Raw genomic sequence first — 26,606 nt, 5'->3', positions numbered from 1 at the left:
GACACTTAAGGCATTGAAAAAATGTGTGTCAACTCTAAATGAATGAAATATCATCCTCTTTGCAATTTCCAAGCATTTGAACCATCAAGGCACAGAAGGCAGCAGAACAAACGCTGGTAGATGGTACTAGAATACAACAGGTGGGTATTTGATGTTCGACATGCGCACGGTGGACTGAAGGGCCACTTTCTATGCTGTATAGTTCTATGCCTCTATAACTGGTAACGTCTCCCTCACGTTCCCACAAGGTCAGATGATATGTGGCAAAGGACAGAAAGCTGGAGAAGTCCAGTGCATCAGGCAGCATTTGTGGAGAAAAATTTCCAAATTTTTCAACCAAATTTCCAGCTTCAGATGCATCAACTAGACTGAAAGGCTGGAGCCAGTATAAAAAAAGTTGGAGGGGGGGGATGGAGCAGGAGTTGGTACATGAGCAGGTGGATCCAGGTGAGGAGAGGAAGAAAGGCAGATGGTAGAGGGGAGAGTGTCACTATTCCCAATGTTTGTTGCTCCAGATGTTGGCATCAATTGTCTCCACATGACTCAACGGTTTCAACCAGTCTTACTTCTTCACTTTCCGTTGCGCAACATGGAGCCGTACTTCTGTACAACACAGAAAGGGGCCTTCATGCACTCTACATGTGAAAAGCTTAAACTTTCATCGGCTTTAAAATTCCCTCTCATCTTGAACCCTCATTTTTTAAACTTTTGACTGATTTTGAACATCTTCCCTATCTCGAAATCTAATGAATCTTCACCGCACTCCCTCTACAAAAAGGATATAATTTCCTGGAAAATATGAATGGTTGAAAGATCTTTATTGCAGTCTTGCAGACAGGTGTTTAGTGAAGACACCATGAAAGACACTAGCAGTACGGTGAAAGTTCCAGGTGTCAGGAAGCATGACGTGTGTGAAGTTACCATACCTAGAGAGATGATTCTTGGGAAACAGAAAGGTCTCAGGGTAGATAGGTCAACTGGACAACACGATGTAAACCCTGGGGATCTGAAAGAGGTGGCTGAAGTGATTTTGGAGGCGTTAATAATGATCTATCAAGAATCACTAGATTCTGGAAGATTGAAAAATTGCAAATGTCACTCCACTCTTCAAGAGGAAAGTAAGGCAAAAGAAAGGAAACTATAAGCCAGTTAGTATGACTTCAGTGGCTTGGAAGAAGTTGGAGTCGGTTATTGGAAGATGTTGAGGTCTCAGAGTACTAGGAGGCACATGATAAAATAGGATGTAGTCAGCTTGATTTCCTCAAGGAAAAATCTTGCCTGACAAATCTGTTGGAATACTTTGAAGAAATAACAAACAGGATAGACAAAGGAAAATTGGTTGATGTTATGTACTTAGATTTTCAGAATGCCTTTAACAAGGTGCCACACGTGAGGCTCCTTAACAAGAAATGAGCCTACGGTTTACAGGAAAGCTTCTAGCATGGATAAAGCAGTGGCTGATTGACAGGAGGCAAGGAGTTGAAATAAGGGAGCCTTTTCTCATTGGCTGCCAGTGACTAGTGTGTTCCATAGGCGTTTGTGTTGGGACCGATTCTTTTACATTATATGTCAATGATTTAAATGAATTGATAGCTTTGATGCAAAGTTTGCAGACGATATGAAGATAGGTGGAGGGACAGGGAGTTTTGAGGAAGTAGAGAGGCTACAGAAGGACCTAGACAGATTAGAGGAATAAGCAAAGAAATGGAAGGTGGAATACAGTGTCGGGAAGTGCATGGTTCTGCACTTTGGTAGAAGAAATGAAAGGGTTGACTATTTTCTGAATGGAGAGAAAATACAAAAAAAATGAGATACAAAAGGACATGGAGCTCCTTGTGCAGGATTCCCTAAAGGTTAGTTTGCAGGTTGAGTTTGTGGTAAGGAAGGCCAATGCAAGGTTGGCATTCATTTCAAGAGGACTAGGACATAAAAACAAGGATATAATGTTGTGACTTGATAAAGCAATGGTGAGGCCTCCCTTAGAGTATCGTGAGCTGTTTTGGGCCCCTTATCTTAGAAAAGTTGTGCTGAAACTGGAGAAGGTTCAAAGGAGGTTCACGAAAATGATTCCAGCGTTGAATAGCTTGTCATATGAAGAGTGTTTGATGGCTCCGGGTCTGTATTTGCTGAAATTCAGAAGAATGAGGGGTGACTTCATTGAAACCTATCAAATGGTGAAGGGCCTTGATAGATTGGATGTGGAGAGGATGTTTCCTTTGGTGGGAGAATCTAAGACCAGTGGACACAGCCTCAGAATAGAGCGGCATCCTTTTAGATAAGGAGGAACTTCTTTAGAAAGAGAGTGGTGAATCTGTAGAATTATTTGTCACTGACAGCTGTAGAGAACAAGTTTTACATATATTTAAGGCAGATATTGATAGATTCTTGATTATTGTGGCCATTCCTGAAACTTGGCTAAATGATGGCTGCAATTGGGAACTGAACGTCCAAGGATATACGATGTATCAGAAAGATAGGTTAGTAGGCAGAGGGGTGTTGTGGCCCTGTGTATAAGAAATAATATTAAATCATTAGAAAGGGATGACATAGGATCAGAAGGTGTAGAGTCTCTCTGGGTTGAGTTAAGAAATGGCAAGGGTTAAAAGACCCTAATGGCAGTTGTATCGAGGCCTCCAAACAACAGCCGGGATGTGGATTACAAATTACAGCAGAAGACAGAAAAGGCATGTCAGAAGGGCAATGTCATGATAATTGTTGGGGATTTTAACATGAAGGTGGCGTGGGAAAACCAGGCCAGTACTAGACCTCAAGAGAGAATTTGTAAAGTGTCTAAGGGGTGGCTTTTTAAAACAGCTTGGTGTTGAGCCCACTGGGGGATCGGCTGTGCTGGACTAGATATTGTTCAATGATCTGGAGGTGATAAGAGAGCTTAAGGTTAAGGAACCCTTAGGAAACAGTGATCACAATATGATAGAGTTCACGTTGAAATTTGAGAAGCAGAAACTAAATTCCAAAGTGTCGATATTTCAGCGGAATAAAGGAAATTTCAATTTCATGAAAGGGGAACTGGCCAAAGTTGACTGGAAAAGGACACTAGCAGGAAGGACAGCAGAGCAGCAATGGCTGGAGTTTCTGTGAAAAATGAGGAAAGTGCAAAATAGATATATTCCAAATAAGAAGAAATTTTTGAATGGAAGAAGGACACTACCATGGCTGACAAGTGAAGTCAGAACCAAATTAAATGCAAAAGAGAGGGTATACGAGGAAGCCAAAGCTAGTTGGAGGATGGAAGCTTGAGGGGCTTTGGAAAACTTGAAGAAAACTAAGAAGGTCATTAGGAAGGAAAAGATGAATTATGAAAGGAAATTGGAAATTAATATCAAAAAAGATACTAAAAGCTTTTTTAAGTATATAAGGGGTAAATGAGAGTTGAGGGTAGATATAGGACCAATAGAAAATTACGCTGGAAACATTGTAATGAAAGACACAGGGATGGCATAGGAACTGAATGGGTATTTTGTATCAGTCTTCACATTGGAAGACATCAGCAGTATACTAGACATTCAAGAGATCAGGGAAGTGAAGTACGGGGGGGGAGGGTGGGTGATTGATAAGTTTGTGGCCTAAGGTAGAAGGAGATGAGTTATTAACTTCGAGCTTTCTGCATAATCACTCAAAGAGTTGAACTGCATGTGCATGTAACGAGAACTGTATAACTCATCTCCTTCTACCTTAGGCCACAAACTTATCAATCACCCCTCGTGTGTGCAGTGAAAATTATGAGTGAAAAGGTGCTCAGGAGGCTTAATGGTCTGAGGGTGGATAAATCTCCCAGACCTGGTGGAATGCACTCTTGGGTTTTGAAGGAACTAGCTAGAGAGATTGCGGAGGCATTAAGGATGATCTTTCAAGAATTGATAAATTCTGGCATTGTACCGGATGACTGGAAAATTGCAAATGTTACTCCACTTTTTAAGAAGGGTGGGAGGCAGCAGAAAAGAAACTATAGACCTGTGAGCCTGACATCAGTTGTCGGGAAGTTGTTGGAATTGATTGTTAGGGATGAGAATACAAAGTACCTGGAGGCATATGATAAGATAAGCCAAAGCCAGCATGGTTTTCTGAAAGGAAAATCGTGCCTGACTAACCTACTGCAATTTTTTGAGAAAATTACAAGCAGGGTAGTCATAGGAGATGCAGTGGATGTGGTGTACTTGAATTTTCAGAAGACCTTTGACAAAGTGCCACACATGAAGCTGCTTAGCAGGATAAGAGCCCATGGAATTACAGGAAAGTTACTAGCATGGGTGGAGCATTGGCTGATTGGCAGAAAACAGAGTGGGAATAAAGGGATCCTATTCTGGCTAGCTGCCAGTTACCAGTGGAAGTCCACAGGAGTTGGCGTTGGGACCGCTGCTTTTTACAATGTATGTCAATGATTTGGACTATGGGATTAATGGATTTGTGGCTAACATTTGCTGCTGATACAAAGATAACTGGAGGAGCAGGTAGTGCTGAGGAAACAGAGAGCCTGCAGAGAGACTCATATAGTTTAGGGGAATGGGCAAAGAAATAGCAAATGAAATACAATGTTGGAAAGTGTATGGTCATGCACTTTGGTGGAAGAAATAAACAGGCAGACTGTTATTTAGATGGGGAGAGAATTCAAAATGCTGAGATGCAAAGTGACTTGGGAGTCTTTGTGCAAGACACCCTGAAGGTTAACTTCTAGGTAGAGTCAGTGGTGAAGAAGGTGAATGCAATGTTGGCATTCATTTCTAGAGGTATAGAATATAGGATCAGGGATGTGATGTTGAGGCTCTATAAAGCACTCGTGAGACGACACTTGGAGCATTGTGTGTAGTTTTGGGCTCCTTATTTTAGAAAGTATGTGCTGATATTGGAGAGGGTTCAGACAAGATTCATGAGAATGATTCCAGGAATGAAAAGGTTACCATACGAGGAACGTCTGGCAGCTCTTGGGCTGTGTTCCCTGGAGTTCAGGAGAATGTGGGGATCTCATAGAAACATTCCGAATGTTAAAAGACCTGAACAGATTAGATATTGCAAAGTTATTTCCCATGGTAGGGGAGTCTAAGACAAGAGATGCTGAGAAATTACTTTAGTCAGAGGGTGGTAAATCTGTGGAATTTGTTGCCACAAGTGGCTGTGGAGCCCAAGTCATTGGGTGCATTTAAGGCAGAGATAGACAGGTTCTTGATTAGCCAGGACATCAAAGGGTATGGGGAGAAGGCAGGGGAGTGGAATGGCAGAAAGAATTGGATCAGCCCATGATTGAATGGTGGAGCAGACTTGGTGGGCCAAAATTACCTACTTCTGCTCCTATATCTTATGGTCAGGGCACATAGGGATATGGGGAGAAGGCAAGATATTGGGGCTGAGAGGAAAATTATATCAACCATGATGAAATGATGACACAGACTCGATGGGCCAAATGGTCCAACTGTGCTCCTATATCTTAAGTTGTTATGGTGACTCACAGACTGATGTGAGAGACCAAATAAATTAAGGCATGTTACAGCAACAAGAACAGCCCACTGCAATAAGATTCCCTCAAGCCTGAGCTCTGTGGAAAGGTTGTGTAGACTGGGATTTTATTCCCTGGACCGTAGGAGATTGAGGGGTGACCCAATTGAGATATACAAGATCATGTGTGATGAAGACAGTCTGCTTCCAAGGGAGGGGGCACTAAAAACAAGAGGGCAAAGGTTTAAGTTGAGAAGTGAGCAATCAGGAGCCCCTCAGGTTCCTGTTAAATGTCTGCCCTCTCACCTTAAACCTATGTCCTCTAGTTCTTGGTTCCCCAACCCTAGAAGAAAGATTGTGCGCACGAACCTTAACTGTGCCCCACATGATTTGATATCTTGTTTTTTTTTATATACAAGAACTTTTGCCACAAGTTTGCTTTGCTCCTCCAGCAGTGTTATACACATTGATAGAGCAGTCATCCGGGCAAAAGAAAAGTCATTGTATTAAAGAACAAATCTTCCTCAAATGCAGGGAACAAAATGTATCCAGATAAACCAACAATGTTGAAGATCAAATAGCAAGTGTAAAGCATTTTGTACTGGAGGCTGTACAAATCGCTCAGGGGTGGATTACCACAGGTTAAAACAAAGATTAAAAAAAAAGTACTGTTGGAGTTTATCACTTTTGAAGGAAAATTAGCATTCTAAATTAGCTGAAAAAATTCATCTCTTTGGAATGTGTGCAGATGCTACTGTCATTAGTATTCACCACCTTTCTTCCAATTGCACTGTAACAATTCGTATTCCCCTGCCATGATTCTGACTGCAGGTTCCGAAACGATAAGAAACTATTTAAAGAAAAATATTTTTTTCCCCCTTTTCTTTAGGGAATGCTACAGAGAGAAAAAAAATGGTATTTATATTATTTTGAAGACCCTTAACTGCACTGGCTAGGTTACACCTTGATTATTATGTGCAGCACTGATCACATTATCAGAAAGAAGTGGTTGCAATGGAGAGAGTGCAGAAGGAGATTCACCAGGATGGACACTCAGTTATCTGGAGACAACAAATAGTCTGGGCTTGTTTTCCCTGAGGGTACTGGGGGGTGATCTCATGCAGGGATATAAAATTGAGGCATAATTTACCCCAATATTCAGAATCTGTTTCCCATGGTAGGGTGTAAGTATAAGAGAGGAAGGAGCTTTAAAGGGATTTGAAGAAATTATAGAAAGGATAGATAGAGCAGACAGAATCTTGTTCTCATGGTAGGGTATCAAAATAAGAGGGCAGAGGTTTAAGGTGAGAGGAAGGTGTCTTAAAGGAGATTTAATGGAAAGACTACCCTGCCCTGCAGAGAATGCTTGATATCTGGAACTCACTTCCAGAAAAGGTGGAGGAATAAATACAAAGGCAATACTTAAGTGATTTTTAGACAGGCACATAATAGGCAAGGCATAGGAGGATACAGTTTTAATGCAGGCAAATTGGATTAATGCAGAAGTGGAAAACAATCAGCATGGATGTGATGGGATGAGGGGCCTATTTCTATGCTTTTTGAGTCCCTGGCTGTATAACAGTCACAACTGCAAGGATATTTTTGAAGTTACCATTACACTGAACAGTTCCACAGATGACAATAGTCAGATAATATTGACTAATTACCAAATGCTGGTGAAGAAAACAGGGAGAGATCCCCAATTACTCTTTGAAATAGTATCAAGATGCCTGCAATGTCTCACTGAGGAAAAAGAGCCTTTGTTGTTTATCCTTCCTGATAGTGTAGCATGACATTCAGTCAGCCTGTAGTTTTGTCTTCAATTCTCTGCAGCAGAGAGCAACAAGTAATTTCCATGATATGTTGAAATGACTACTCTTCTATGCAGCTCCCAATGTGACAGAATTCTCTTTATTTTCTGAATGACTTTACTCCCAAAAGAACTCAAGCAGCTCAACACCGTCCAGGACATAATGGCACTGCGTGCACTACCTTAAACAGAAGCATGTGGAGACTTTGGGGGAGTGTGAAGAACAATTTTCCCAGTGTATTTCCTGGATTCAAGGCTGTGAGCTAAAAGCAGAGGTTGCACAAACAGGTTGTTTTCTCTGGAGTGTCGAAAGTAAAGATTAGAAAGTATGGATTTATAAAATTATGATAGGCATAGATATGGCAAACCAAACACAAAAAAGAGAAAATCTGCAAATACTGGAAATCCAAACAGCGCACACACAAAATACTGGAAGAACTCAGCAAGCCAGACAGCATCTACGGAAAAGAGTACAGTCAATGTTTCAGGCCAAGGCCCTTCATCAGGACTTCATGCGGAGATCGTCGACTTTATTAACTTTGCGTCCAACTTCCACCCTGCCCTCAAATTCACCTGGTCTGTTTCCGACACCTCCCCTTTCTCAATCTCTCTGTCTCTATCTCTGGAGTCAGCTTACCCACCAATTCTCACAGCTACCTCACTATACCTCTTCCTACCTTGTTACTTCTAAAAATACCATCCTCTTCTGTCAATTCCTCCATCTCTGCCGCATCTGCTCTCAGGATGAGGCATTCATTCAAGAACTGAAGAGATGTCCTCCTTTTTCAAAGAAAGGGGGTCCCCTTCCTCCACCATCAATGCTGCCCTCAACCGCATCTCTTCTATTTCACGCACGTCTGCCCTCACCCCATCCCCTGCCACCCCACCAGGGATAGGGTTCCTCTTGTCCTCACCTATCACCCCACCAGCCTCCCGCCCTACACGCAATTCTGTGTAACTTCCGCCATCTCCAGTGGGATCCCACCAAACACATCTTTCCCTCCCCCCCATTTCTGCTTTACGCAGTGATTGCTCTCTACTCAACTCCTTTGTCCATTCGTCCCTCCCCACTGATCTCCCTCCTAACACTTATCCTTGCAAGTAGAACAAGTGCTAAACATGCCCCTACATCTCTTCCCTCCAAACAATCCTTCCAGGTGAGGTGGTACTTCACTAGTGAGTATGTTGAGGTCATCTACTGTATTTAGTGCTCCCTGTCTATCAGCGAGACCTGACACAGATTGGGAGACAGCTTCGATGAGCACCTATGCTCTATCCACCAGAAGAAGCAGGATCTCCCAGTGGACACCCATTTTAATACGGCTTCCCATTTCAATTCCAATATGTGAGTCCCAGACCTCCCTGACTCTTGCAATGAGGCCACCCTCAGGTTGAAAGAACAGCATCTTGCATTCCGTCTGGGTAGCCTGCACCCTGATGGCATGAACATCGATTTCTCGAACTTTTGGTAATCACCCCCCCCCCACCCGCCATTTCACTATTCACCATTCCTCATTCCTATTTCCCTCTTTTACCTTATTACCTCCCTCTGGTGCTCCTCCCCCTTTTCTTTCTTCCATGGCCTTCTGTCCTCTCCTATCACATTACCCCTTCTCCAGCTCTTTATCTCTTTCATCAATCGACATCAACTTTTTAGCAGTTTACTTCATCACTTCCCCTCCCCCTGCCCACTTCACCTATCACCCTGTGGTTCTTCCTCCCCTCCCCTCAGATTCTTACTCTGAATCCTCATCTTTTCCTCCAGTCCCAATGTAGGGTCTCGGCCCGAAACGTCAACCGTAGTCTTCTCCATAGATGCTGCCTGGCCTGCTGAGTTCCTCCAACATTTCATGTGTGTTGCATAAATAGCATAGATCCTTTTTCCCAGGGTAGAAATGTCAAGTACTAGAGGAAATGCAGTCAATGTGAGAGGGAGGGAGTGGTGGAAGCAGATGCAGTAGTGACATTCAAGATGCTGTCAGAGAGATACATAGATACACAGGGAACAGAGAGATGACAGACGCAGAAGAGATTTTGTTTATTTCAATATCATTTTCTGTGCAGACATTGTGGGCTGAAGAGCCTTTTCCTGTGAATTACTCAATGTTCTATGATGGCATTGGGTTTGATGACTGCAAAGTTTTAAACTCAAATGAAAACCTAAAGCCTTACTGGATATATAGTAAACAGCTATGAGCCCCCTCACTAAAGGGAGATTATACTGTAACTACCCAACCTTCAAAGACTAGTTTATTTTTCCATTTAATCTCCACAGTGAATTTAGCTGCCAAAATCCACAATTTGATCTGTGGGTCCCCTTACCCTACCAAGGAGAAGACAATTCCAGCTAATAAAGAAGTTTAAAAAACAGCTATTTTATTTTCAGTGAAACAAATCCAAATATTCTTAAAACACGTTTAAAGCTCAGAGGATTTTAAAACAAAGCATTTTCATAACACAAAGATTTTTAAACCTAAAACAATTCCCAAATCATAAAGCACAAAACATGTCTGAATTATGAAGGATTTCTCAAATATAAAGAATTTTCAAAACACACCTACAATTCTTATAAACTAAAAAGACAAAGACTAACAAGTCATCTGTCACAGAAACTAAAGCTGGAGGAATAGATTTGCTTTGTGTTTTGCCCATATTTCTTTATGTTCTTGCTCTCTATAATTATAGCCATTTTCTACCACTGGTGTGACTTCACAAGCATCTGATATTTCCTCAGATTTTTTTTTTAACATAAATGCTTTGAAAGCACTTTCAGAGACAGTTACCAGCTAATCCTGTAAAAAGCTAACTTTTCCAAGTATATAAAACTTACAACTATAAACACATTGGTTTGGTTATTGTTATAGTTAGTTAGGCATCTGTTAGTCTCGTGAGACCATGGATTTGCGCCTTGGAAGGTTTCCAGGGCGCAGGCCTAGGCAAGGTTGTGTGGAAGACCTGCAGTTGCCCATGCTGCGAGTCTCCCCTCTCCACGCCACCGATGTTGTCCAAGAGAAGGGCATTAGGACCCATACAGCTTGGCACCGATGCCGTCGCAGAGCAATGTGTGGTTAAGTGCCCTGCTCAAGGACACATCACGCTGCCTCAGCCAAGGCTCAAACTAGTGACCTTCAGATCACTAGACAAAGGCCTTGGCCACGCGCCAGCTATTGATAGAGTAAATTATATTATTCATCTGTTCTGCAAGTTTCCTTGAACCAAGTAACTTAAGAGATGGCTTGTCTGTTTGAAACAACCCAAATTAAACAACCCATTGTCATATACTACTCTTTGAGCAATAATAAAGCAGGTGTAATGACTGCTTCTTCACAGACAGTTTATTCTATCTACAGAGCTTGTTTGCAAAGCTGTTTTATAGGCAGTACTTTTAACTTCAAGCTGATTACTTATTTTTGAAAGCAAGCTTAGCAAACATGATATCTCTTGCACCAGATGGTGAATATCCATCACAATTCTGTAATTCTCCAAGTCAAAAACCACCTGATCTAGAAATATTTTGTGGTTTCCTCATTATTGCTAGTTCTACTTATTTTAGCAACCTCTTAACGTCATGAATATATGAATTTTAGCATCAAACCATACCTATGAAGCTATGGATTAGATGAGGGGTAGCCCAAGTGTCTCTTTGAAACATAATTGCTGGTACATTTCTTGTTCAATTAGACAGAGAGTGAGTGGTTAGGAACAATTGGCTAGAAGTTTCCTACAGTGACACAAATACCTCATAGAGTGGTGTTGTTGTTGTTCAATCGTTTAGTCGAGTTTGACTTTTCATGACCTCATGGACCATAGGGTCCATAAGGTTTTCATGGAAAGATATGGAAGTAGATTACCAGGTCTTTCTTCCATGCAGATACTGCTGCTGCTCAGGTTGGGACCCAGCTGGGTTTGAACTCAGGACCATTTAACTTGAAGTCCAGTGCTGATGCCACTACACCACCAGCTGGCCCATAGAGTGGTGCAGAAGAGAAAAAGGCCTTTTGGTCCAGCATGTCCATGCTAAACTTTGTGTCCATCTACAGTTATCCCATTTGCCCACATTAGGACCATTTCCTTAAGTGCTTTGACTATTTACTTGCCTGTCTAAATGTTTATTATATTTAATATCTGCTTCTGCCTCCACCACTTCCTCTGGCAGCAAGTTCCAGATATCAACTACACTCTTTGTGAAAACATACCCCTCATATCCTTTTTATAGTTCCTTTCTTTCACCTTAATCATATCTCCTCCTATTTTGATGCGCTCAGCCCCCTTCACTCCAGGGTAAACAAACCCAGCTTACCCAAGCTTTCCCAAGCTTTCCTCATAACTAAAGACCTATAGTCCTGACCACATCTGGTGAGGCTCTTCTTCATTCTCTCCAGCACAACATATCTCCTATAATGTGGTGACCAAAAAGTACCCAGTACTCAAAATATAGTCTAACCAAGGTTTTGTAAAGTTGCAACATAACATCCCAACTTTTGAAATTTAATGTATCTGAAAACTCTAGTCATGATCTAGTTGAATGGCTCAGGTTGCTGAAAGGATAACCAGTTCTTTTTCTTTTATCCTGTTCCTGTTACAAAGAATGTAATTCCTTTATATTTTAATACCAATTTGAAATATGTTTCTCATCTTGATTGTATATTACCACTCATTATTCAAGCTCACTGGGGAAGACCGTCACACTATGAGGTGCAAGACTCTAGTATTACCTGTTGTTGGTTCTATCAGGAAGTATGGTTGTCCTTGAAGTATACGGTACACAATCCTGGCATGGGCCCCGAATGAGGGGTCGTCAGAATCCGTAGCTGTTACTTGGGTAACCGAAGTTCCTGCACACAGTTCAAGGAACACATTCATTAAACATTTCTCGCACACTCTTTTCCATTCAAATCCTCTCCTGTTAAAATGAATATACAGCATCAAACACATATGGCAGTAAAAATGTCTTCCATTTATATAGCACCTTGCTTTATGTGTAAAAAAAATCAAGGCCTTTAAAAGAGCTCAATAGGTTAGGTGAAGGGAGGTTAGGTGAGTTTCCCTTGGCTAAGGAGCCCTGAATCGATAGTCTCAGAATAAGTGGTCAGCCATATTGAAGATGAGATGAATTTTTTTTTCCACTCTGAGTGGTGAATATTTGTAATTTTGCACCATGGTAAGCTATTTTTGAGATTGTTTGAAATATACTGATAGGTTTATGTATATTAAATGAATTAATGGATTTGTAGTTAGCGCAGGACATTTGAGCAAAGCCATAATCTTAACAAATGGTGCAGTAGGTTCAATGCCTAGAATGGCTCCTACCACTTATGCTGCTGTTAACAAACAGAATTATGATGAAACCCAATGTGGTAAAATTATGTGCTCTATTATATGTAACAAAAATGCATCATGTAGTGTTGTACAGGTCCTCCTCGGATCTATTTCGTGTAGACATACAGCTAATGATTGGCACAGATTTAGGAACTGAAAGGCAAAAGCAGTTTGAGGGGCTGAATGGCCAGTCCTATGCTTATTTTTTTATGGCAAGTTCAAAGGAGTTGTACAGGGCAAGTTTATTGACTTACACAGAGTGACAGGTGCTTGGAATGCACTACTTGGAATGGTGTTGCAGGCAGATATGATAGGCTATTAGAGAGGCACAGGAATCTGCAGGAAATAGAAGGATATGGGCATGTGTAAGCAGAAGGGATTAGTGTAGGGTGCATTTCATTACTTATTTAATTTGATCAGTACAGCATTGTGGGCTAAAGGACTTGTTCCTGTATTGTGCCATTCTGTCTTCTATTTTGCAGAATTATAGTGCGAGTATGTACAATGAAACTAATCCGTCCCATTTCCCTCATCTATTAGAGTCATTGTCTAGTAGAGACAATGGTACAATAAGTAACCGCTATTTATATAGAACCTTTAACGTATCTATCATATCTATCAGCCAATTAATAGCGATTGCTGTACACCCAAAGCTCAGTTGGAGAGGTGAGGTGATGATCAGAGCTGCACATAATATTCTCGGTGCTTACCATCAGGTGACATTTCAGGGACGGTGGCAACATAAGGACCATCCAGAAACCTGGGTTCATTGTCGTTGATATCCTGGACTTTGATGTTGAATTCAGACTCTGGTTCAACAAGCTCATTGGTTGCCTTGTTTATCACTTGTGCCCGCAATGTGTAGAAGGGTTTTTCCTCTCGGTCCAGCTTCTTCATGAGATAGATGTCTCCTTTATCCTCCACAATAGTGAATATGGTGCCAGCTCCTTCACCGCTCAGGGTATATCTCAGAGTACCATTACCATTGTCTGAATCAGAGTGTAGCTGTGGGTATAAAATTATCCAGGCAATTTTAAGGTTGCAAGTTCACTGGTAATGCAGGGAAACCACCATGACTCCAGCAAAACTCATCACAACACAATATTAACAATAATTCCACCTTACACTGAAACATCACTGTATTCAAAACAGCTGGCTTTGAAAACTTGTAGCTGTCCAAAAATTGGATGCAATGTGCTCAGTCTCAGGGATAGCAGGAATTTACTGCAGACAAGTTTGAGGTGTTGCAGATTGGGAAGATAAACAGTGTAGGACTTACACAGGGAATGGTAAAACACTGAAAGTGCAGTAGAAGAAAGATCTGAAGATTCAGATTCATAATTTCTTAAAAGTGGTGTCACAGGTAGATAGGGTCATAAAGAAAGTTTTTGGCACATTGGCCTTCCTAAATCAGAGCACTAAGTACAGGAGTTGGGATGTTATGTTGAATTTGTGCAAGATGTTGGTGAGGAAAATATGGAGTATTGTGTGCATTTCTCCTTACCTACCTACAGCAAAAATATTGAAAGGGTACTGAAAGAGAAAATTTACAGCAATGTTTCCGGGAAATGTCCTGAATTACAGGGAAAGGTTGAATAGGTTAGGAGTGCAGTAGACTGAGATGAGATTTGATAGAGGTATACAAATATTATGAGGGTATAGAAAGGATAAATGCAAGCAGATTGAGTGAGACTAGAACTAAGATCATAGGTGAAGTATAAAATGTGAAATATTTAAGAGGAACCTGGGGGGTTGGGGATTTCTTTACTCAGATGATGTTGTGTGTATGGCACGAACTGCTAGTGGAAGTGATGGATGCGGGTTCAATTACAACACTTAAGGGAAGCGTGGATAAGTACATGGACTAGATGGAAAGAAGGGCCTGTTTCTGTGCTGTAGTGCTCAATGACTATGAATTTAAATTCCATACGCCAGCCTCCAAAATGCTGTAATGAAATGAAGAGTTTATGATGGCTCACATTATGAATTTACATTGCATAATACGACCTCTGACTATATTGGTATTGGTGTATTATTCTACATGTACCAAGATACAGTGAAAGGCTTGCATAGTGTTTATGCAGAACAAATCATTGCACAGTGCACTGAAGGTAGTACAAGTTAAAACAACAACGCAGAATCAAGTGTAACAGTTATGGAGAAAGTGCAGGGCAGTAAACAATGAGGAGCAGGCTAATAATGTAGTGGATTGTGAGGTCAAGGATCCATGTTATCATACACAAAGTCACTTCAAGAGTCTAATAACAGTGGGACAGACACTGTCATTGAGCCTAGCAGTACATCCTTTTGTAACTTCTACCCATCAAGAGAGGGGAGAACAGCGAATGCCCAGAGTGGATGGAGTCTTCGATTATTCTGAGTTCTTTACTGAGGCAGCAAGAAGTATAAACAGAGTGTGTTGTGGAGAAGCTGGTTTCCATGATGTGCTGAAATGTCCATAACTCTCTGCCACTCTTGAGGTCACAGCAGAGCTGTTGCTATATCAAGCCATTACATGTCCAGATAGAATTCTTGCTCTTGATTAAAATTGGTAAAGGTCAGTGGAGACATGCCATGGAGTAAAGTCTAATTTATTGGTTCTAATTGTGTTCTTTCTTTAACAATTCTTGAATAAATTTATGTTTATTTTATGTATTCTTCTAAAAAGGTTATATCTCTAACACTATATGCCTGTGATGATCCTGTAAGTTTTTTAGTTGCACTTGTACTTGTGCATATGACAGTAAACTCTACTTGGCTTCGCACTGCAGGTGCAATGTTCCACCCAGTTGTCACAAAATGGACAATATTATGCCAAGTATCTTTATTGTGAAACCATTACACCAGATGTCAGTTGCTTAAACCTCAGCAAGGTGATACAGAATGACATGGTTTATCAGTTCCATAGCAAGCTCCTTTCATGGAATATTATGCCCCAAGTTACGTCATCCAATATATTCTAACACTGAGCTCTTTTATAACTCTTCATATCTCTCACTGAAATAGAAATGAGCAGGGACAAGGTTTCTGCTTTGCAGATGTCCAAAACAAGTACTATAATTTGTAGGCACAACAACACTCCGGTGAAATTATTGGACTCCCCTCCACAAAGCCTGAATTATTGATCCAAGGACTCTGGGAGTTGGGGAATTACCACTCAAGCAACCTAAAATAAAACCCTTGTCAGTGGTGACCAGGGAACTATTGATTTTCATAAAAATCTATCGCTGAGGAGATACAGGAGCTTTAAGACCCTTATTGTTCTGGCAGAAGGGATTAGTTTAATAGGGCATTTGATTACTAATTTAATTAGTTTGGCACTACATTGACGGCCAAAGAGCCTGAGGGCCTGTTCCTGTTCTGTACTGTTCTATGTTCTAAATTCTTGTGATATTTACACAGAGGAACTTAATGTTCTCAATTTTCAGAGTGTGTGGAAACCTGATTCAATTCTGAAGCTGAGTGGCTTACTTCTGTGTTGTAAAGAAAAATGAAAAATACAATCTGAAATTTTGGTTAAAGTAAATGATAAATAGAGCTATGTGATATTTATGCGTGAAATCAGGCACAGAATATTAGACTGAGTGGTTTGTATAGAATCATAGGGTCATCCGGCACAGAAGCTCGTCCTTTGGCCCAATTGGTCCATGCCAACCAAGATTCTCATTTGTCCCATTGGACCGCATTTGGCCCATTTCTCTTTAAACATTTCCTATCTATTTACCTGTCCAGATATCTTTTAAATGCTATTATTGTATCTGCCTCAACCACTTCCTTTGGCAGCTCATTCAATAGACTGTTCATCTTCTGTGTGAAAAGGTTGCCCATCAGGGTTGCAAATAAGTATCTCCCCCTCACTTTAAACTGAAGCAGCCATTTCTGTGCCAAAGATCCTACATATAGGGTTCTGCCTGTACATGATCCATGTGCCTCCATTCCCTGAATAAATAGTGCAGATAGCTCAACAAGTAGGATTTTAAGGACTATCTTTCAGTACGAGAGAGAGAGAGAAAGAAAGTCGAGGACATAGGGAGATGATGCTCTAATGAGGCAACTATAAACTGAATGAGTGATCACAGAAGATCTCTGTTTATCCCATTACACTGAGCCCTCTCCTTGGCCTATCTCCACAGCCCCTCCTTTACCTTTGCTTAATAAAATCTATAAATATCACATTTAAAATTTACAATAGATCCAATATTATTTGCCATTGGAGGAACAGAAGTCCAGAAATTGACATTCTGAGTGTGGAAACGAACACTATCTGTAAAGGCTGGCTCTAATTTTAGCTTGTCTCCTTGTCCTAGATTCCCCAGCCAGGAGAGTTAGTATTTTTTCTACATAGTAACAGTTCTACTTCACATCATGAAATCTTCAGTCCATTATCATTTAACAAGGTGCACAAGTGTTCTTTAAAGTTTAACACTAATTTCAAATATAGAAGAATACAGCAAAGTAACAGGCCCTTCAGACCACAATGTCTGCTTGAACACAGTGTTGAAGTAAACTGAATCCCATCTACTTGCACAAGATTGGTATCTGCCCCCGTCCCCACACACCTATCCTTGCATATTCATATGTCTAACAGTCTCCTAAATAGCACAGTCATACCTGCTTCCACCAATACCCATGGCATCTTGCTCCAGGCACCTACCACTCTGTTAAAAAACTGCACACAATACTCCAAGTGCAACCATTTTATATAGCTGTAGCATGACTTCTTCACTCTTATACTCAATGTGCTGAGCAAGGAAGCCAATCATGTCATATGTCTTTTTACCACCTTATCCACTTGAGGCCAGTTTCAGGGACCCATGGACTTGGACCTCAAACTCTCTGTACATCAATGCCTTTAAGGGTCCTACCATTATCTACGTACTTCCTCCTTACATTTGACCTCCCTTATTATTCTGATAAATGCACCAAGGTAAGCATAATCTTCCATATATCGCAGAACTGCTCTTAATGCTCCAGGTCTGATTTCAGGTCTTTGTATCATTCTGGTACAACTTTCCTGTTTTTAACTTCCAGTTTACTGACAGCCGTCCATCTGCATTTATGACTATGTTCCACACCTGATCATATTGGTGAGAGGAGGCAAGCTGAAACAGGGAGTTGTTCAGGGTATTTTTTTCATTACACATAGTGGTGGGTGCCTGCAACACACAGCTGGGGTAGTGATGGAAACAGACGTATTAGAGGCATTTAAGAGTCGGTTAGATAGGCACACGAATATCTAGGGATATAGATCATGTACAGGGTGAAGAACTTTAGTTCATCATGCTTGACACAGACATTGTGAGCTGAATTTCTGTTCCTATGGTTTACTGTTTATGTTACATGTTTTATAAAGCTTTTCTCTTTTTTCAAGCTCTAGAACTAACATGTTAGAGGAATTGTCTCAACAATCCAATGGATTCATGTTCAATTTTAATTGTATTTCAACCATACACATAAATACAGCTGAACAAAACAACATTCTTTTGGGTGCAAAACACAGAACCAACAATCATAAACAACACATATAATTATGATAGCTGAGAAGCCTACAGTTACAAACAAGTATTTAAAAATTCATAATATAGCCCAAGTCCCTGAGTGTCATGGCCTGTAGATTGATGGCGCTTGATTGTTGTCCTGGAGCCATGTTTCTACAAGAATAGCCCACAGAAGTTCCTTACTATGCATAGTGCAGCCTCAGGTGAAGGCAATCCAGCTTGTCTCCCACTGAGCTGACAGTGAGAGACAACACTGATGGGAGAATCCAGCCTCCAAACTAGTGCAGAATCCAGTGGCATATAGTCAGCGCCAGCATCCTCTTCCTCGGCAGCAGCAACAGGCGGTCCCGAGGCATGAACGAGGACCTTGTCCGTGCACACAATCAAGGCCATGCGGCTTCCCCACCAGTCTCACCAACGAACTAGCAAATCAGAATCACAGTGCGGTATTCTATATTACCAATGTCCAACAGGGTTTTGCAATTACAACGAAAACGTCCACACCCTCCATTCAATCATGCACTGGCTCTGCGCAACACTTTGTGTGATTATACTAACACATTATTAACTTTAAAAATGATCTTAAAACCAGTGGCTCACCTTCCCAATGTAGAGTCGATTCTCTATGACTTGCTCTTCTAAGACAAAGAACTGGTTCCACACCCACTTCCGCTTGACACGATGATGAGGGTGATGATGATTCCCGACCTTGTGGTGCTCTGAGTAAACCAGGGTCATCAGCCAACATCCCACGAGAATGGCCCACCAGTTGCGCCAGCTTAACATTACTGGTGAGCAGGGAGTGATTCACATGAAGGAGATAATCGGGGCAGATGTTCGATGGATAATAACTACATCTAAACTTCTTCCCTTATAATGCAGTCTGAAAATCAGTTGAAAGCTTCATATTTCTGGAAGTAAAGAACAAGTTGAGTCATAATGTCAGAGTCATCTAGTCATCAGGTAGACCCTTCAGCCCATTGAATTTGTGCTGGCCAGTAAGTGCACACTTGCTTTGGATTCATCTCTTGCTTTGATAATGTGAACTGGTAACATTGACCACTCAGCTTTCACACTGTGCTATTTAGCTTCTAGACAATATTTTAATATGTCCAATGTTGCAGAAGGGGTTAGTTTGGGTTAGCATCATGGTGGATCATATAGCATGATATTTTGGGCTGAAGGACCAGTTCCTGTGCTGTGTTTGAAGTAATTCAGACTTGGGATTTTTAATTACCTATTTCCCCATGGTTCCCACAATGCTTTTCAATATTCACATTTATATTTATTCACTTTCAAAAGTTTTTATTTGATTGCTTCCTGCAGCATTTTAGGCACGACATTCCAGATTGCAACAGACTCCAGCGTTAAATATTGTCCGCTGTCATTGCTCCTGTCAATGGCTTCAAGTCTGTCTCCTTATTCCCATTCATTAGCTGTGTTTACTTCTGCAAACAGCTATAAAAATAGATTCTGTCTCAGATAGTATTGTCCTGTTGTTCTTAGAGATGGTCACCATAGATGTTTCTAGATTTGAGGACATTTAATTTTTCCAATCACCCATATAATACACAGACGGAGGTTGATGTGGTGACAAATATGACAAAGGCATTTGAGAAGCACATGTATGTGTAGAGAGTGGATCTAGGCAAAAAGGATTGGTTTAGTTTGGTGTATAATTAATTAACTGAAAGACTGAGGAAACTTTAAAAAGCAACAAAGAACCACTAAGCAAGTAATAAGGAAGGGGAAAGTAGATTATGAAAGTAAACTATCATAAAATGTAACAACAGGTAGGAAAAGTTTCTATAATTATAGAACATAGAACAGTACAGCACATTATAGGCCCTTCAGCCCACAATATTGTGCCGACCCTCAAACCCTGCCTCCCAAATAACCCCCTCCACCTTAAATTCCTCCATATGCCTGTCTAGTAGTCTCTTAAACTTCACTAGTGTATCTGCCTCCACCACTGAGTCAGCCAGTGCATTCCATGCACCAACCACTCTCTGAGTAAAAAACTTTCCTCTAATATCCCCCTTGAACTTCCCACCCTTTACCTTAAAGCCATGTCCTCTTGTATTGAGCAGTGGTGCCCTGGGAAGAGGCGCTGGCTATCCACTCTATCTATTCCTCTTATTATCTTGTACACCTCTATCATGTCTCCTCTCATCCTCCTTCTCCCCAAAGAGTAAAGCCCTAGTTCCCTTAATCTCTGATCATAATGCATACTCTCTAAACCAGGCAGCATCCTGGTAAATCTCCTCTGTACCCTTTCCAATGCTTCCACACCTTACATAAGGTGGAAAAGGGTGGCTAAAGTGAACTCAAGTCTCTTGGAAAATGAGAAAGGAGAAATAATATTGGCTTAATGTAGAAATGTTGAGGTCTTGAATGACTATTTTGTGTCAGTTTTGATAATGGAGGACACGTCTAACATGCCAAAGAGAGATGTTATGGATATGATGGGAGATGATGACTTTGATACAGTCACTGTCACTAAAGGGGTAGTGATGAGCAAACTAGTGGGTCTAAAGTTAAACAAGTCCCGTGGTCCTGATGGGATGCATCCCAAGGATACGGAAAGACATGGCAGAAGATATAGTAGACAATTTTGCGATAATTTACAAATTTTCTATAGTCAGGAAAATGTTTGAAACTATCATTAAGGAAGAAATAGTGAGTCATCTAGATAGATTTCCACAAGGCAGACAGCATAGATTCATGACAGGTCCTGTTTGACAAACTTTCTATAATTCTATGAGGATATAATGGGCACAGTGGATAGAGGGGAACAGTGGATGTTTTATACCTAGATTTCCAGAAACCATCTGATATGCTGCCATATAAAAGATTTAACCACGAGATAATGATGCATGGAGATGTGAGTAATGAATTAGCATGGATAAAGGATTGGTTAACCAACAGAAGACAGAGTTAGGGCAAATAGGTGTTCCTCTGGTTGCAAGTCGGTGGTAAGCAGAGTACCACAGGTGTTGGTGCTAGGTCCAGAACTGTTCATAATATACATTGATGACGTGGAAGAATGGATCAAGTGTTAGTAAACCTAGGTTTGCTGATGACACTAACTTTAGTGGAAAAAAATTGTGTAGTGGATGCGAAAATTCTGCAGAGAAATATAGATAGGGTAAGTGAGTGAGCAAGAGCCTAGCAGATGAGTACAGTGTTATCAACTTGGGAATGAAAAGTAGAAGATCAAATTATTATTTAAATGTTTAAAACCATACCGTGCTGTTGAGCCGAGGGACTTGAGAGTGCCTGTGCATAAATTGCAAAAGTTGATTTACAGGGGTAAGAGCTGATCAAGAAGGCAAATGAAATGTTAGTCTTCAGTTCTAGAGGGTATGAATTTATGCTGGGAGGTTGTGCTGTAACTGTACAAGGTGCTGGTGAGGCTTTACCTGGAGTTCTCGTCACCACAGCAGACAAAAACATTTTGGGTTTGGAGGCAGTGCAGAGTAAGTTCAGGAATCTGTTTCTGGAGATGCAGGGATTAGCCCATGAGGAGAAACAGCCTCCTGGGACTAGCTGGAATTCAGAAGAGTGAAGTGGGGATCTGAAAGAAACATAAAATTATGAAAGGGCTAGATAAGATAGAAACAGGAATATTGTTTTCACTGGTAAGTGAGACCAGAACAAGTGCAGATGGCCTCCTGATTTGGGGAAATAGACTTAGGATGCAGATGAGGAGAAATGGCTTTTCCCAAAGAATAGTGAATCTGTGGAATCCTCTGCCCAGGGAAGCAGTGAAAGTGACCTCATTAAATATACTTAATTTGCAGTTAGATTTTCACAAAGCAGGGGGATTAAGAGTGATAGGAAAACAGAAGATAGATGGAGCTGAGTCCACAGCCAGATCAGCCATGATCTTACTGAATGGTGAGCAAGCTCAATGGGCCAGATGGCCTACTCCTGCTCTTAACATTTATGCCTGGATGAGTAGTAGAATCTGGGGGAACTGGTGGGAATAATGGAAGAATAAAATGACATCAGTGCAGGACTAGTGTAAATAGGTGCTTAGTAGCTGTGGTGAACCCCTGGGCTATTTCCATGCTGTATGGCTCTGCAGTTCTATGTTAAATCACCTGTCCAGTTTCATTTCCTAAGATAAGATCAATTACTGTCCATCTCTAGTAAGAATACTGATATGTTGTTTCAAAAATATTCAAGTTTATTTAACAAATTCCAATCTACCAAACTTCCTTGCACTATAATCCCAGTCAGTATTCAAAAAGTTAAAATCCCCTCTAACATAACTGTAATTGTTCTTACACCTATTTGCAATTTGCTTACCTCTTGTACCTAATAACGTGGTCTCTAAGTGTATGTCCATGGCCCTCTGCTGCTGTAGCCAATGCACTTCAAGGTTGAATGTGTTGTTCACTGAGAGATACTCTTCTACACACCACTGTTGTAACACATAGTTATTCGAGTTACTATCACCTTCCTGTCAGCTTGCACCAGCCTGGCCATTCTTCTCTGACCTCTCTCATTAACAAGGCACTGCCACTCACTGTTTTTGTTTGCTTTTCACACCATTCTCTGTAAATTATAAAGGCTGTTGTGTGTGAATCGGAGGAAATCAGCAGTTTCTGAGATATTCAAATCACCTCGGCTGCCACCAACAAATATTCTACAGACAGAGTCACCTAGATCATAATTTTTCCCCACTCTGCTGTTTGGTCTGAACAACAGCTAAACCACTTAACAAAGTCTGCATGCTTTTATGCATTGAGTTGCTCACACACGATTGGCTGATTAGATAAATGGATTAAGGAGTAGGTATACAGGTGCACCAAGTAGCCACTGAGTGTTTCTGTTGTCTCTGCTTACTGTTATTAACTCAGCAAAGTGATAGATCTGCCCTTATTCTTAAATTCTACCCATTTTGTGTAGATGATCTCCTTAATCTCTGGTGTGACCCAAATTCTCTGTCATGCCTGAACCTGGTTTACAGAGTATGCATTATGATCAGGGATTAAGGGAGCTAGGGCTTTACTCTTTGGAGAGAAGGAGGATGAGAGGAGACATGATAGAGGTGTACAAGATGATAAGAGGAATAGATAGAGTGGATAGCCAGCGCCTCTTCCCCAGGGCACCACTGCTCAATACCAGAGGACATGGCTTTAAGGTAAGGGGTGGGAAGTTCAAGGGGGATATTAGAGGAAGGTTTTTTACTCAGAGAGTGGTTGGTGAATGGAATGCACTGCCTGAGACAGTGGTGGAGGCAGATACACTGGTGAAGTTTAAGAGACTACTACACAGGTATATGGAGGAATTTAAGGTGGGGGCTTATATGGGAGGCAGGGTTTGAGGGTCGGCACAACATTGTGGGCCGAAGGGCCTGTGCTGTGCTGTACTATTCTATGTTCTATGTACTATGTTCTCTGTTCTGGAACAATAAGCTGCTAGTTCTGCCCTTCACTTAACTACGGTTCTGTGACCGCAGTAACATAATAGGTCCAAGTGTTGATCCATCTATAGAATGAGTTCTGGTCTATATACTTACGTTTAGTGCACCCTGATATAAGGAGGACTGATCAAGGCAATAGCTCAACTGTAAATCTTCTCACAATGATTAAGTATCTTCCAGATGGAATGCAATTGATATTCAGAATATGAAACTACATTAAAATAACATTAGCTACTCATGGACTGTATTTTGTTTTACATTTGAGATTGGATGTAAGTGCAAATTGCTCTTGTAATCACCTTGTTATTGATGGCTTAGGATTCAACTTCATTGAAATTTTCTGCACAAAATATATCATATTGATTCTAATGTCAGTCCATTCCATACTTTCTTTGACCACTGGAACATCTTACCCAATTGACTGTGCTCTGTATCACTGCCACTCCTCTCAGAATGTCCCCTATCCAGAGAGAACACAGAGGAGATTTACAGAAATATCATAGGGTCACAGAGTACTACAGCAAGAAACAAACCCTTTGGCCCATCCACTCCAAACCAACCCGATCTTCTGTCCAGTCCCATCTACCTGCACTCAGATCAAGTCCCTCGAAGTTTCTCTCAACCATGTACTTATCCAAACTTGTCTTAGCTGTTACAATTGAGTGTGCATTTGGCAGCTAGTTCCGCACTCTCACCAGGGATGACGTCCCTTGATTGTAAAGGAGGGGTGTAGTTGTCTTTGTTGAAACAAGAGAAGGCTGAGAGCAGGTTTAATTGAGATGAGGTAGAGTTGGGAAGAATTTCCCTGACCAGAGAAGAAAGTGCATAGGAGGCAAAATAGAAGGTAGCTGATGGATTATTGTAGGTGGTTGATGTGCCATTTTTATACTAGTGTAAAAATGGGTGATCAGCACAGATCTAGAATAGTTGCAGACTCCTAGAATCCTACAGCATAGAAACAGGTCACTCAGTTCAACTAGTCTACGACAACCAGTGAGCATCCTCTGTATTAATCCCATCTCCCAGAACTTGGTCAATACTCTCTATGCGTTTTGTGATTCGAGTGCTGGCATTTCTTAGGCACTTTTTAAATGCTTTTAGTGACCTGGCTTCTCAAGACATGCACTTTCAGTACTTAACAGTCTCTGGATGAAGACAGGTGCCTCACATCCCCTCAACATCTCTTCTCCCTTACCCTAAATCTGTGCCTTCTAATTTTATCTACCTCCGATAAAGGGATTTTTCCTGTATTCTTACAGGGGCATCTTCTTCAGAGCAAAGGGGAGTTTGTATTTGAATGAGTTGCCAGAAATAGCATATTAACAATATTTAAAAGCCATCTAGATAAGGATGTGGGTAGGACAGGTTTGGAGGACTGCAGGCCAAACTTGGGTAGATGGGTCTAGGTCACTGGGAAACACATGGATGAGTTGGGCTGAATGGCCTGTTTCTGTGCTGTAGTCGTTCTGGTTAAAAAAACAGAGCTTACAAGAAATAGCAGCTCATTTATTTTATGAAGTGTTCACTGTGCTCTTTAGATAATGACTGGATCTAAATTTCCTTCAGCAATGAAACAGTGGGGAAGGATTCAATGTATAACAGGAAACACATCCCTAGGTTAGAAATGAGGCAAATAGGTTCTTGCTCTGCGGCAGATAAATATTTCTCCTGTAAATGAGCTTGAATGCATTAAACCTAAAAAAAGATAATTTGAGTAAGTGGTAGTGGCTTGAATGTGCAATATGAAAGAGGGGCTTGCTGGTCGGTCTATTGAACCTGAGTGAGGGTTCAGTGCTGAATATATTTTTGCCAGCACTCCCAACAGGACTGGATTCAAAAAACAAGACCGCAGAAAAAGATGGCAAAGGAAATAAGTCTGTGGAACAGCTGCACTGTTCTACTTTCGAGTCAGTCAGAATTAACTGGCTCATCTTGTTCTGTGCCTTCCACAAGTCAATGTTTTTAAAATGAAAAGGAAAAGTGCAGCCTGAGAAGCCGCCTTCTCTGCCTGTCAGTTTAATTGATGCCACAAGTTGTCCTTTTTGTGAGCACAGCTTTTCAGAGGATTTGAATGTATTATCTTTGGTAGTGACTAACTTCTATATCATTGCAATCAATGCACTGACAGTCTGACACCAACCAGTTTAGCTCTGACTTTTTCTTAGGCCTGGTATAAAATTATATTCCCACTGGCTCCACAGCACCCTGCTACCTGAGCACTGCCTCTTTTTGCATTATCTCAGAATCGGCTTTATTGTTACTGATAAATGTTGTAAAATTTGTTGTTTTGCACCAGCAGTACAATGCAATACATAAAAAGTACCACGTTGCAAGAATATACTGTATTAAAAATAAATAAGCAGTGAAAAAAGAGAATAGTGAGGTAGTGATCATGGGTTTATGGACCGTTTATGGATCTATCCCATGAGTGTCATGGAATAGTACAGCACAGAAACAGACCCTTCAGCCCACTGTCTGCATGTTGGCCTATACAGCTCCCATTTACATGGAATAGTACAGCACAGAAACAGACCATTTGGTCCACTGTCTGCATGTTGGCCTATACAGCTCCCATTTACATGCATTTTGTTTTCTGTTCCTTAACGATTTAAGGGCTTACTTGTTACTTGTTCCATACACCTGTTAGGGTGCATTCTCCAGTTACCTTATAAGGTAACTGTAGCCTTCAGCCAGAAGCAGATGTCATCAAGTGGTTCCCAACCTTCACCGAGTGTTTCGACCCTTAACCACAACACTCTCCAGTTGGTGGGCCGGCAGTGGTGGCCAAATCACTGCCTATCTGCTCCTGGCTTCCAGCTTCCCTCCTCTCACCTACTCCAAATCCAACAAGAGGCTCGTTCTGCCTCTTCCTCCATCCTACGAACTGCTTGTTTTTGCTCCCTTTGTCCAGGCCCAGAACTGACAACAACTGCCATGCTGATTTGGCTGGGAAACCTCTGCAGCCGATCTCCACAGAGAACAACCATGCCTGCCATCCCTTGTCTTTACACTCCTGCACTAAGAGCTGGTACCTCAAGGACTTTCTCTCGTAGGCCTCTTCCCATCCCTCCTCCCATGGCACAGTCAGCTCAACAAG

General features: G+C 41.2%; 1 protein-coding gene across 3 annotated transcripts in view; it reads right to left on the bottom strand.

Annotated features, from left to right (window-relative positions):
• The window catches only part of LOC140197795 (cadherin-7-like), a 147,313-nt gene that overhangs the window by 81,074 nt on the left and 39,633 nt on the right, over positions 1 to 26,606 (bottom strand). For 2 of the 3 annotated variants that reach the window (XM_072258264.1, XM_072258248.1), the window contains exons 2-4: positions 18,676 to 18,986; positions 13,288 to 13,582; positions 11,974 to 12,093 (exon numbers count right to left, since the gene is read on the bottom strand). In XM_072258264.1, coding sequence (XP_072114365.1) covers positions 11,974 to 12,093; positions 13,288 to 13,582; positions 18,676 to 18,861 — 601 coding nt within the window. In that variant the 5' untranslated portion in view covers positions 18,862 to 18,986. Of the gene's footprint in view, positions 1 to 11,973; positions 12,094 to 13,287; positions 13,583 to 18,675; positions 18,987 to 21,497; positions 21,602 to 26,606 lie in introns of those variants that run through there. The other variant, XM_072258257.1, reaches the window with a different exon arrangement.

The sequence above is a fragment of the Mobula birostris genome, chromosome 1 (assembly GCF_030028105.1).
Source record: "Mobula birostris isolate sMobBir1 chromosome 1, sMobBir1.hap1, whole genome shotgun sequence".
Classification (NCBI taxonomy): Eukaryota; Metazoa; Chordata; class Chondrichthyes; order Myliobatiformes; family Myliobatidae; genus Mobula; species Mobula birostris.
This window is presented reverse-complemented; position numbering and strand designations above follow the sequence as displayed.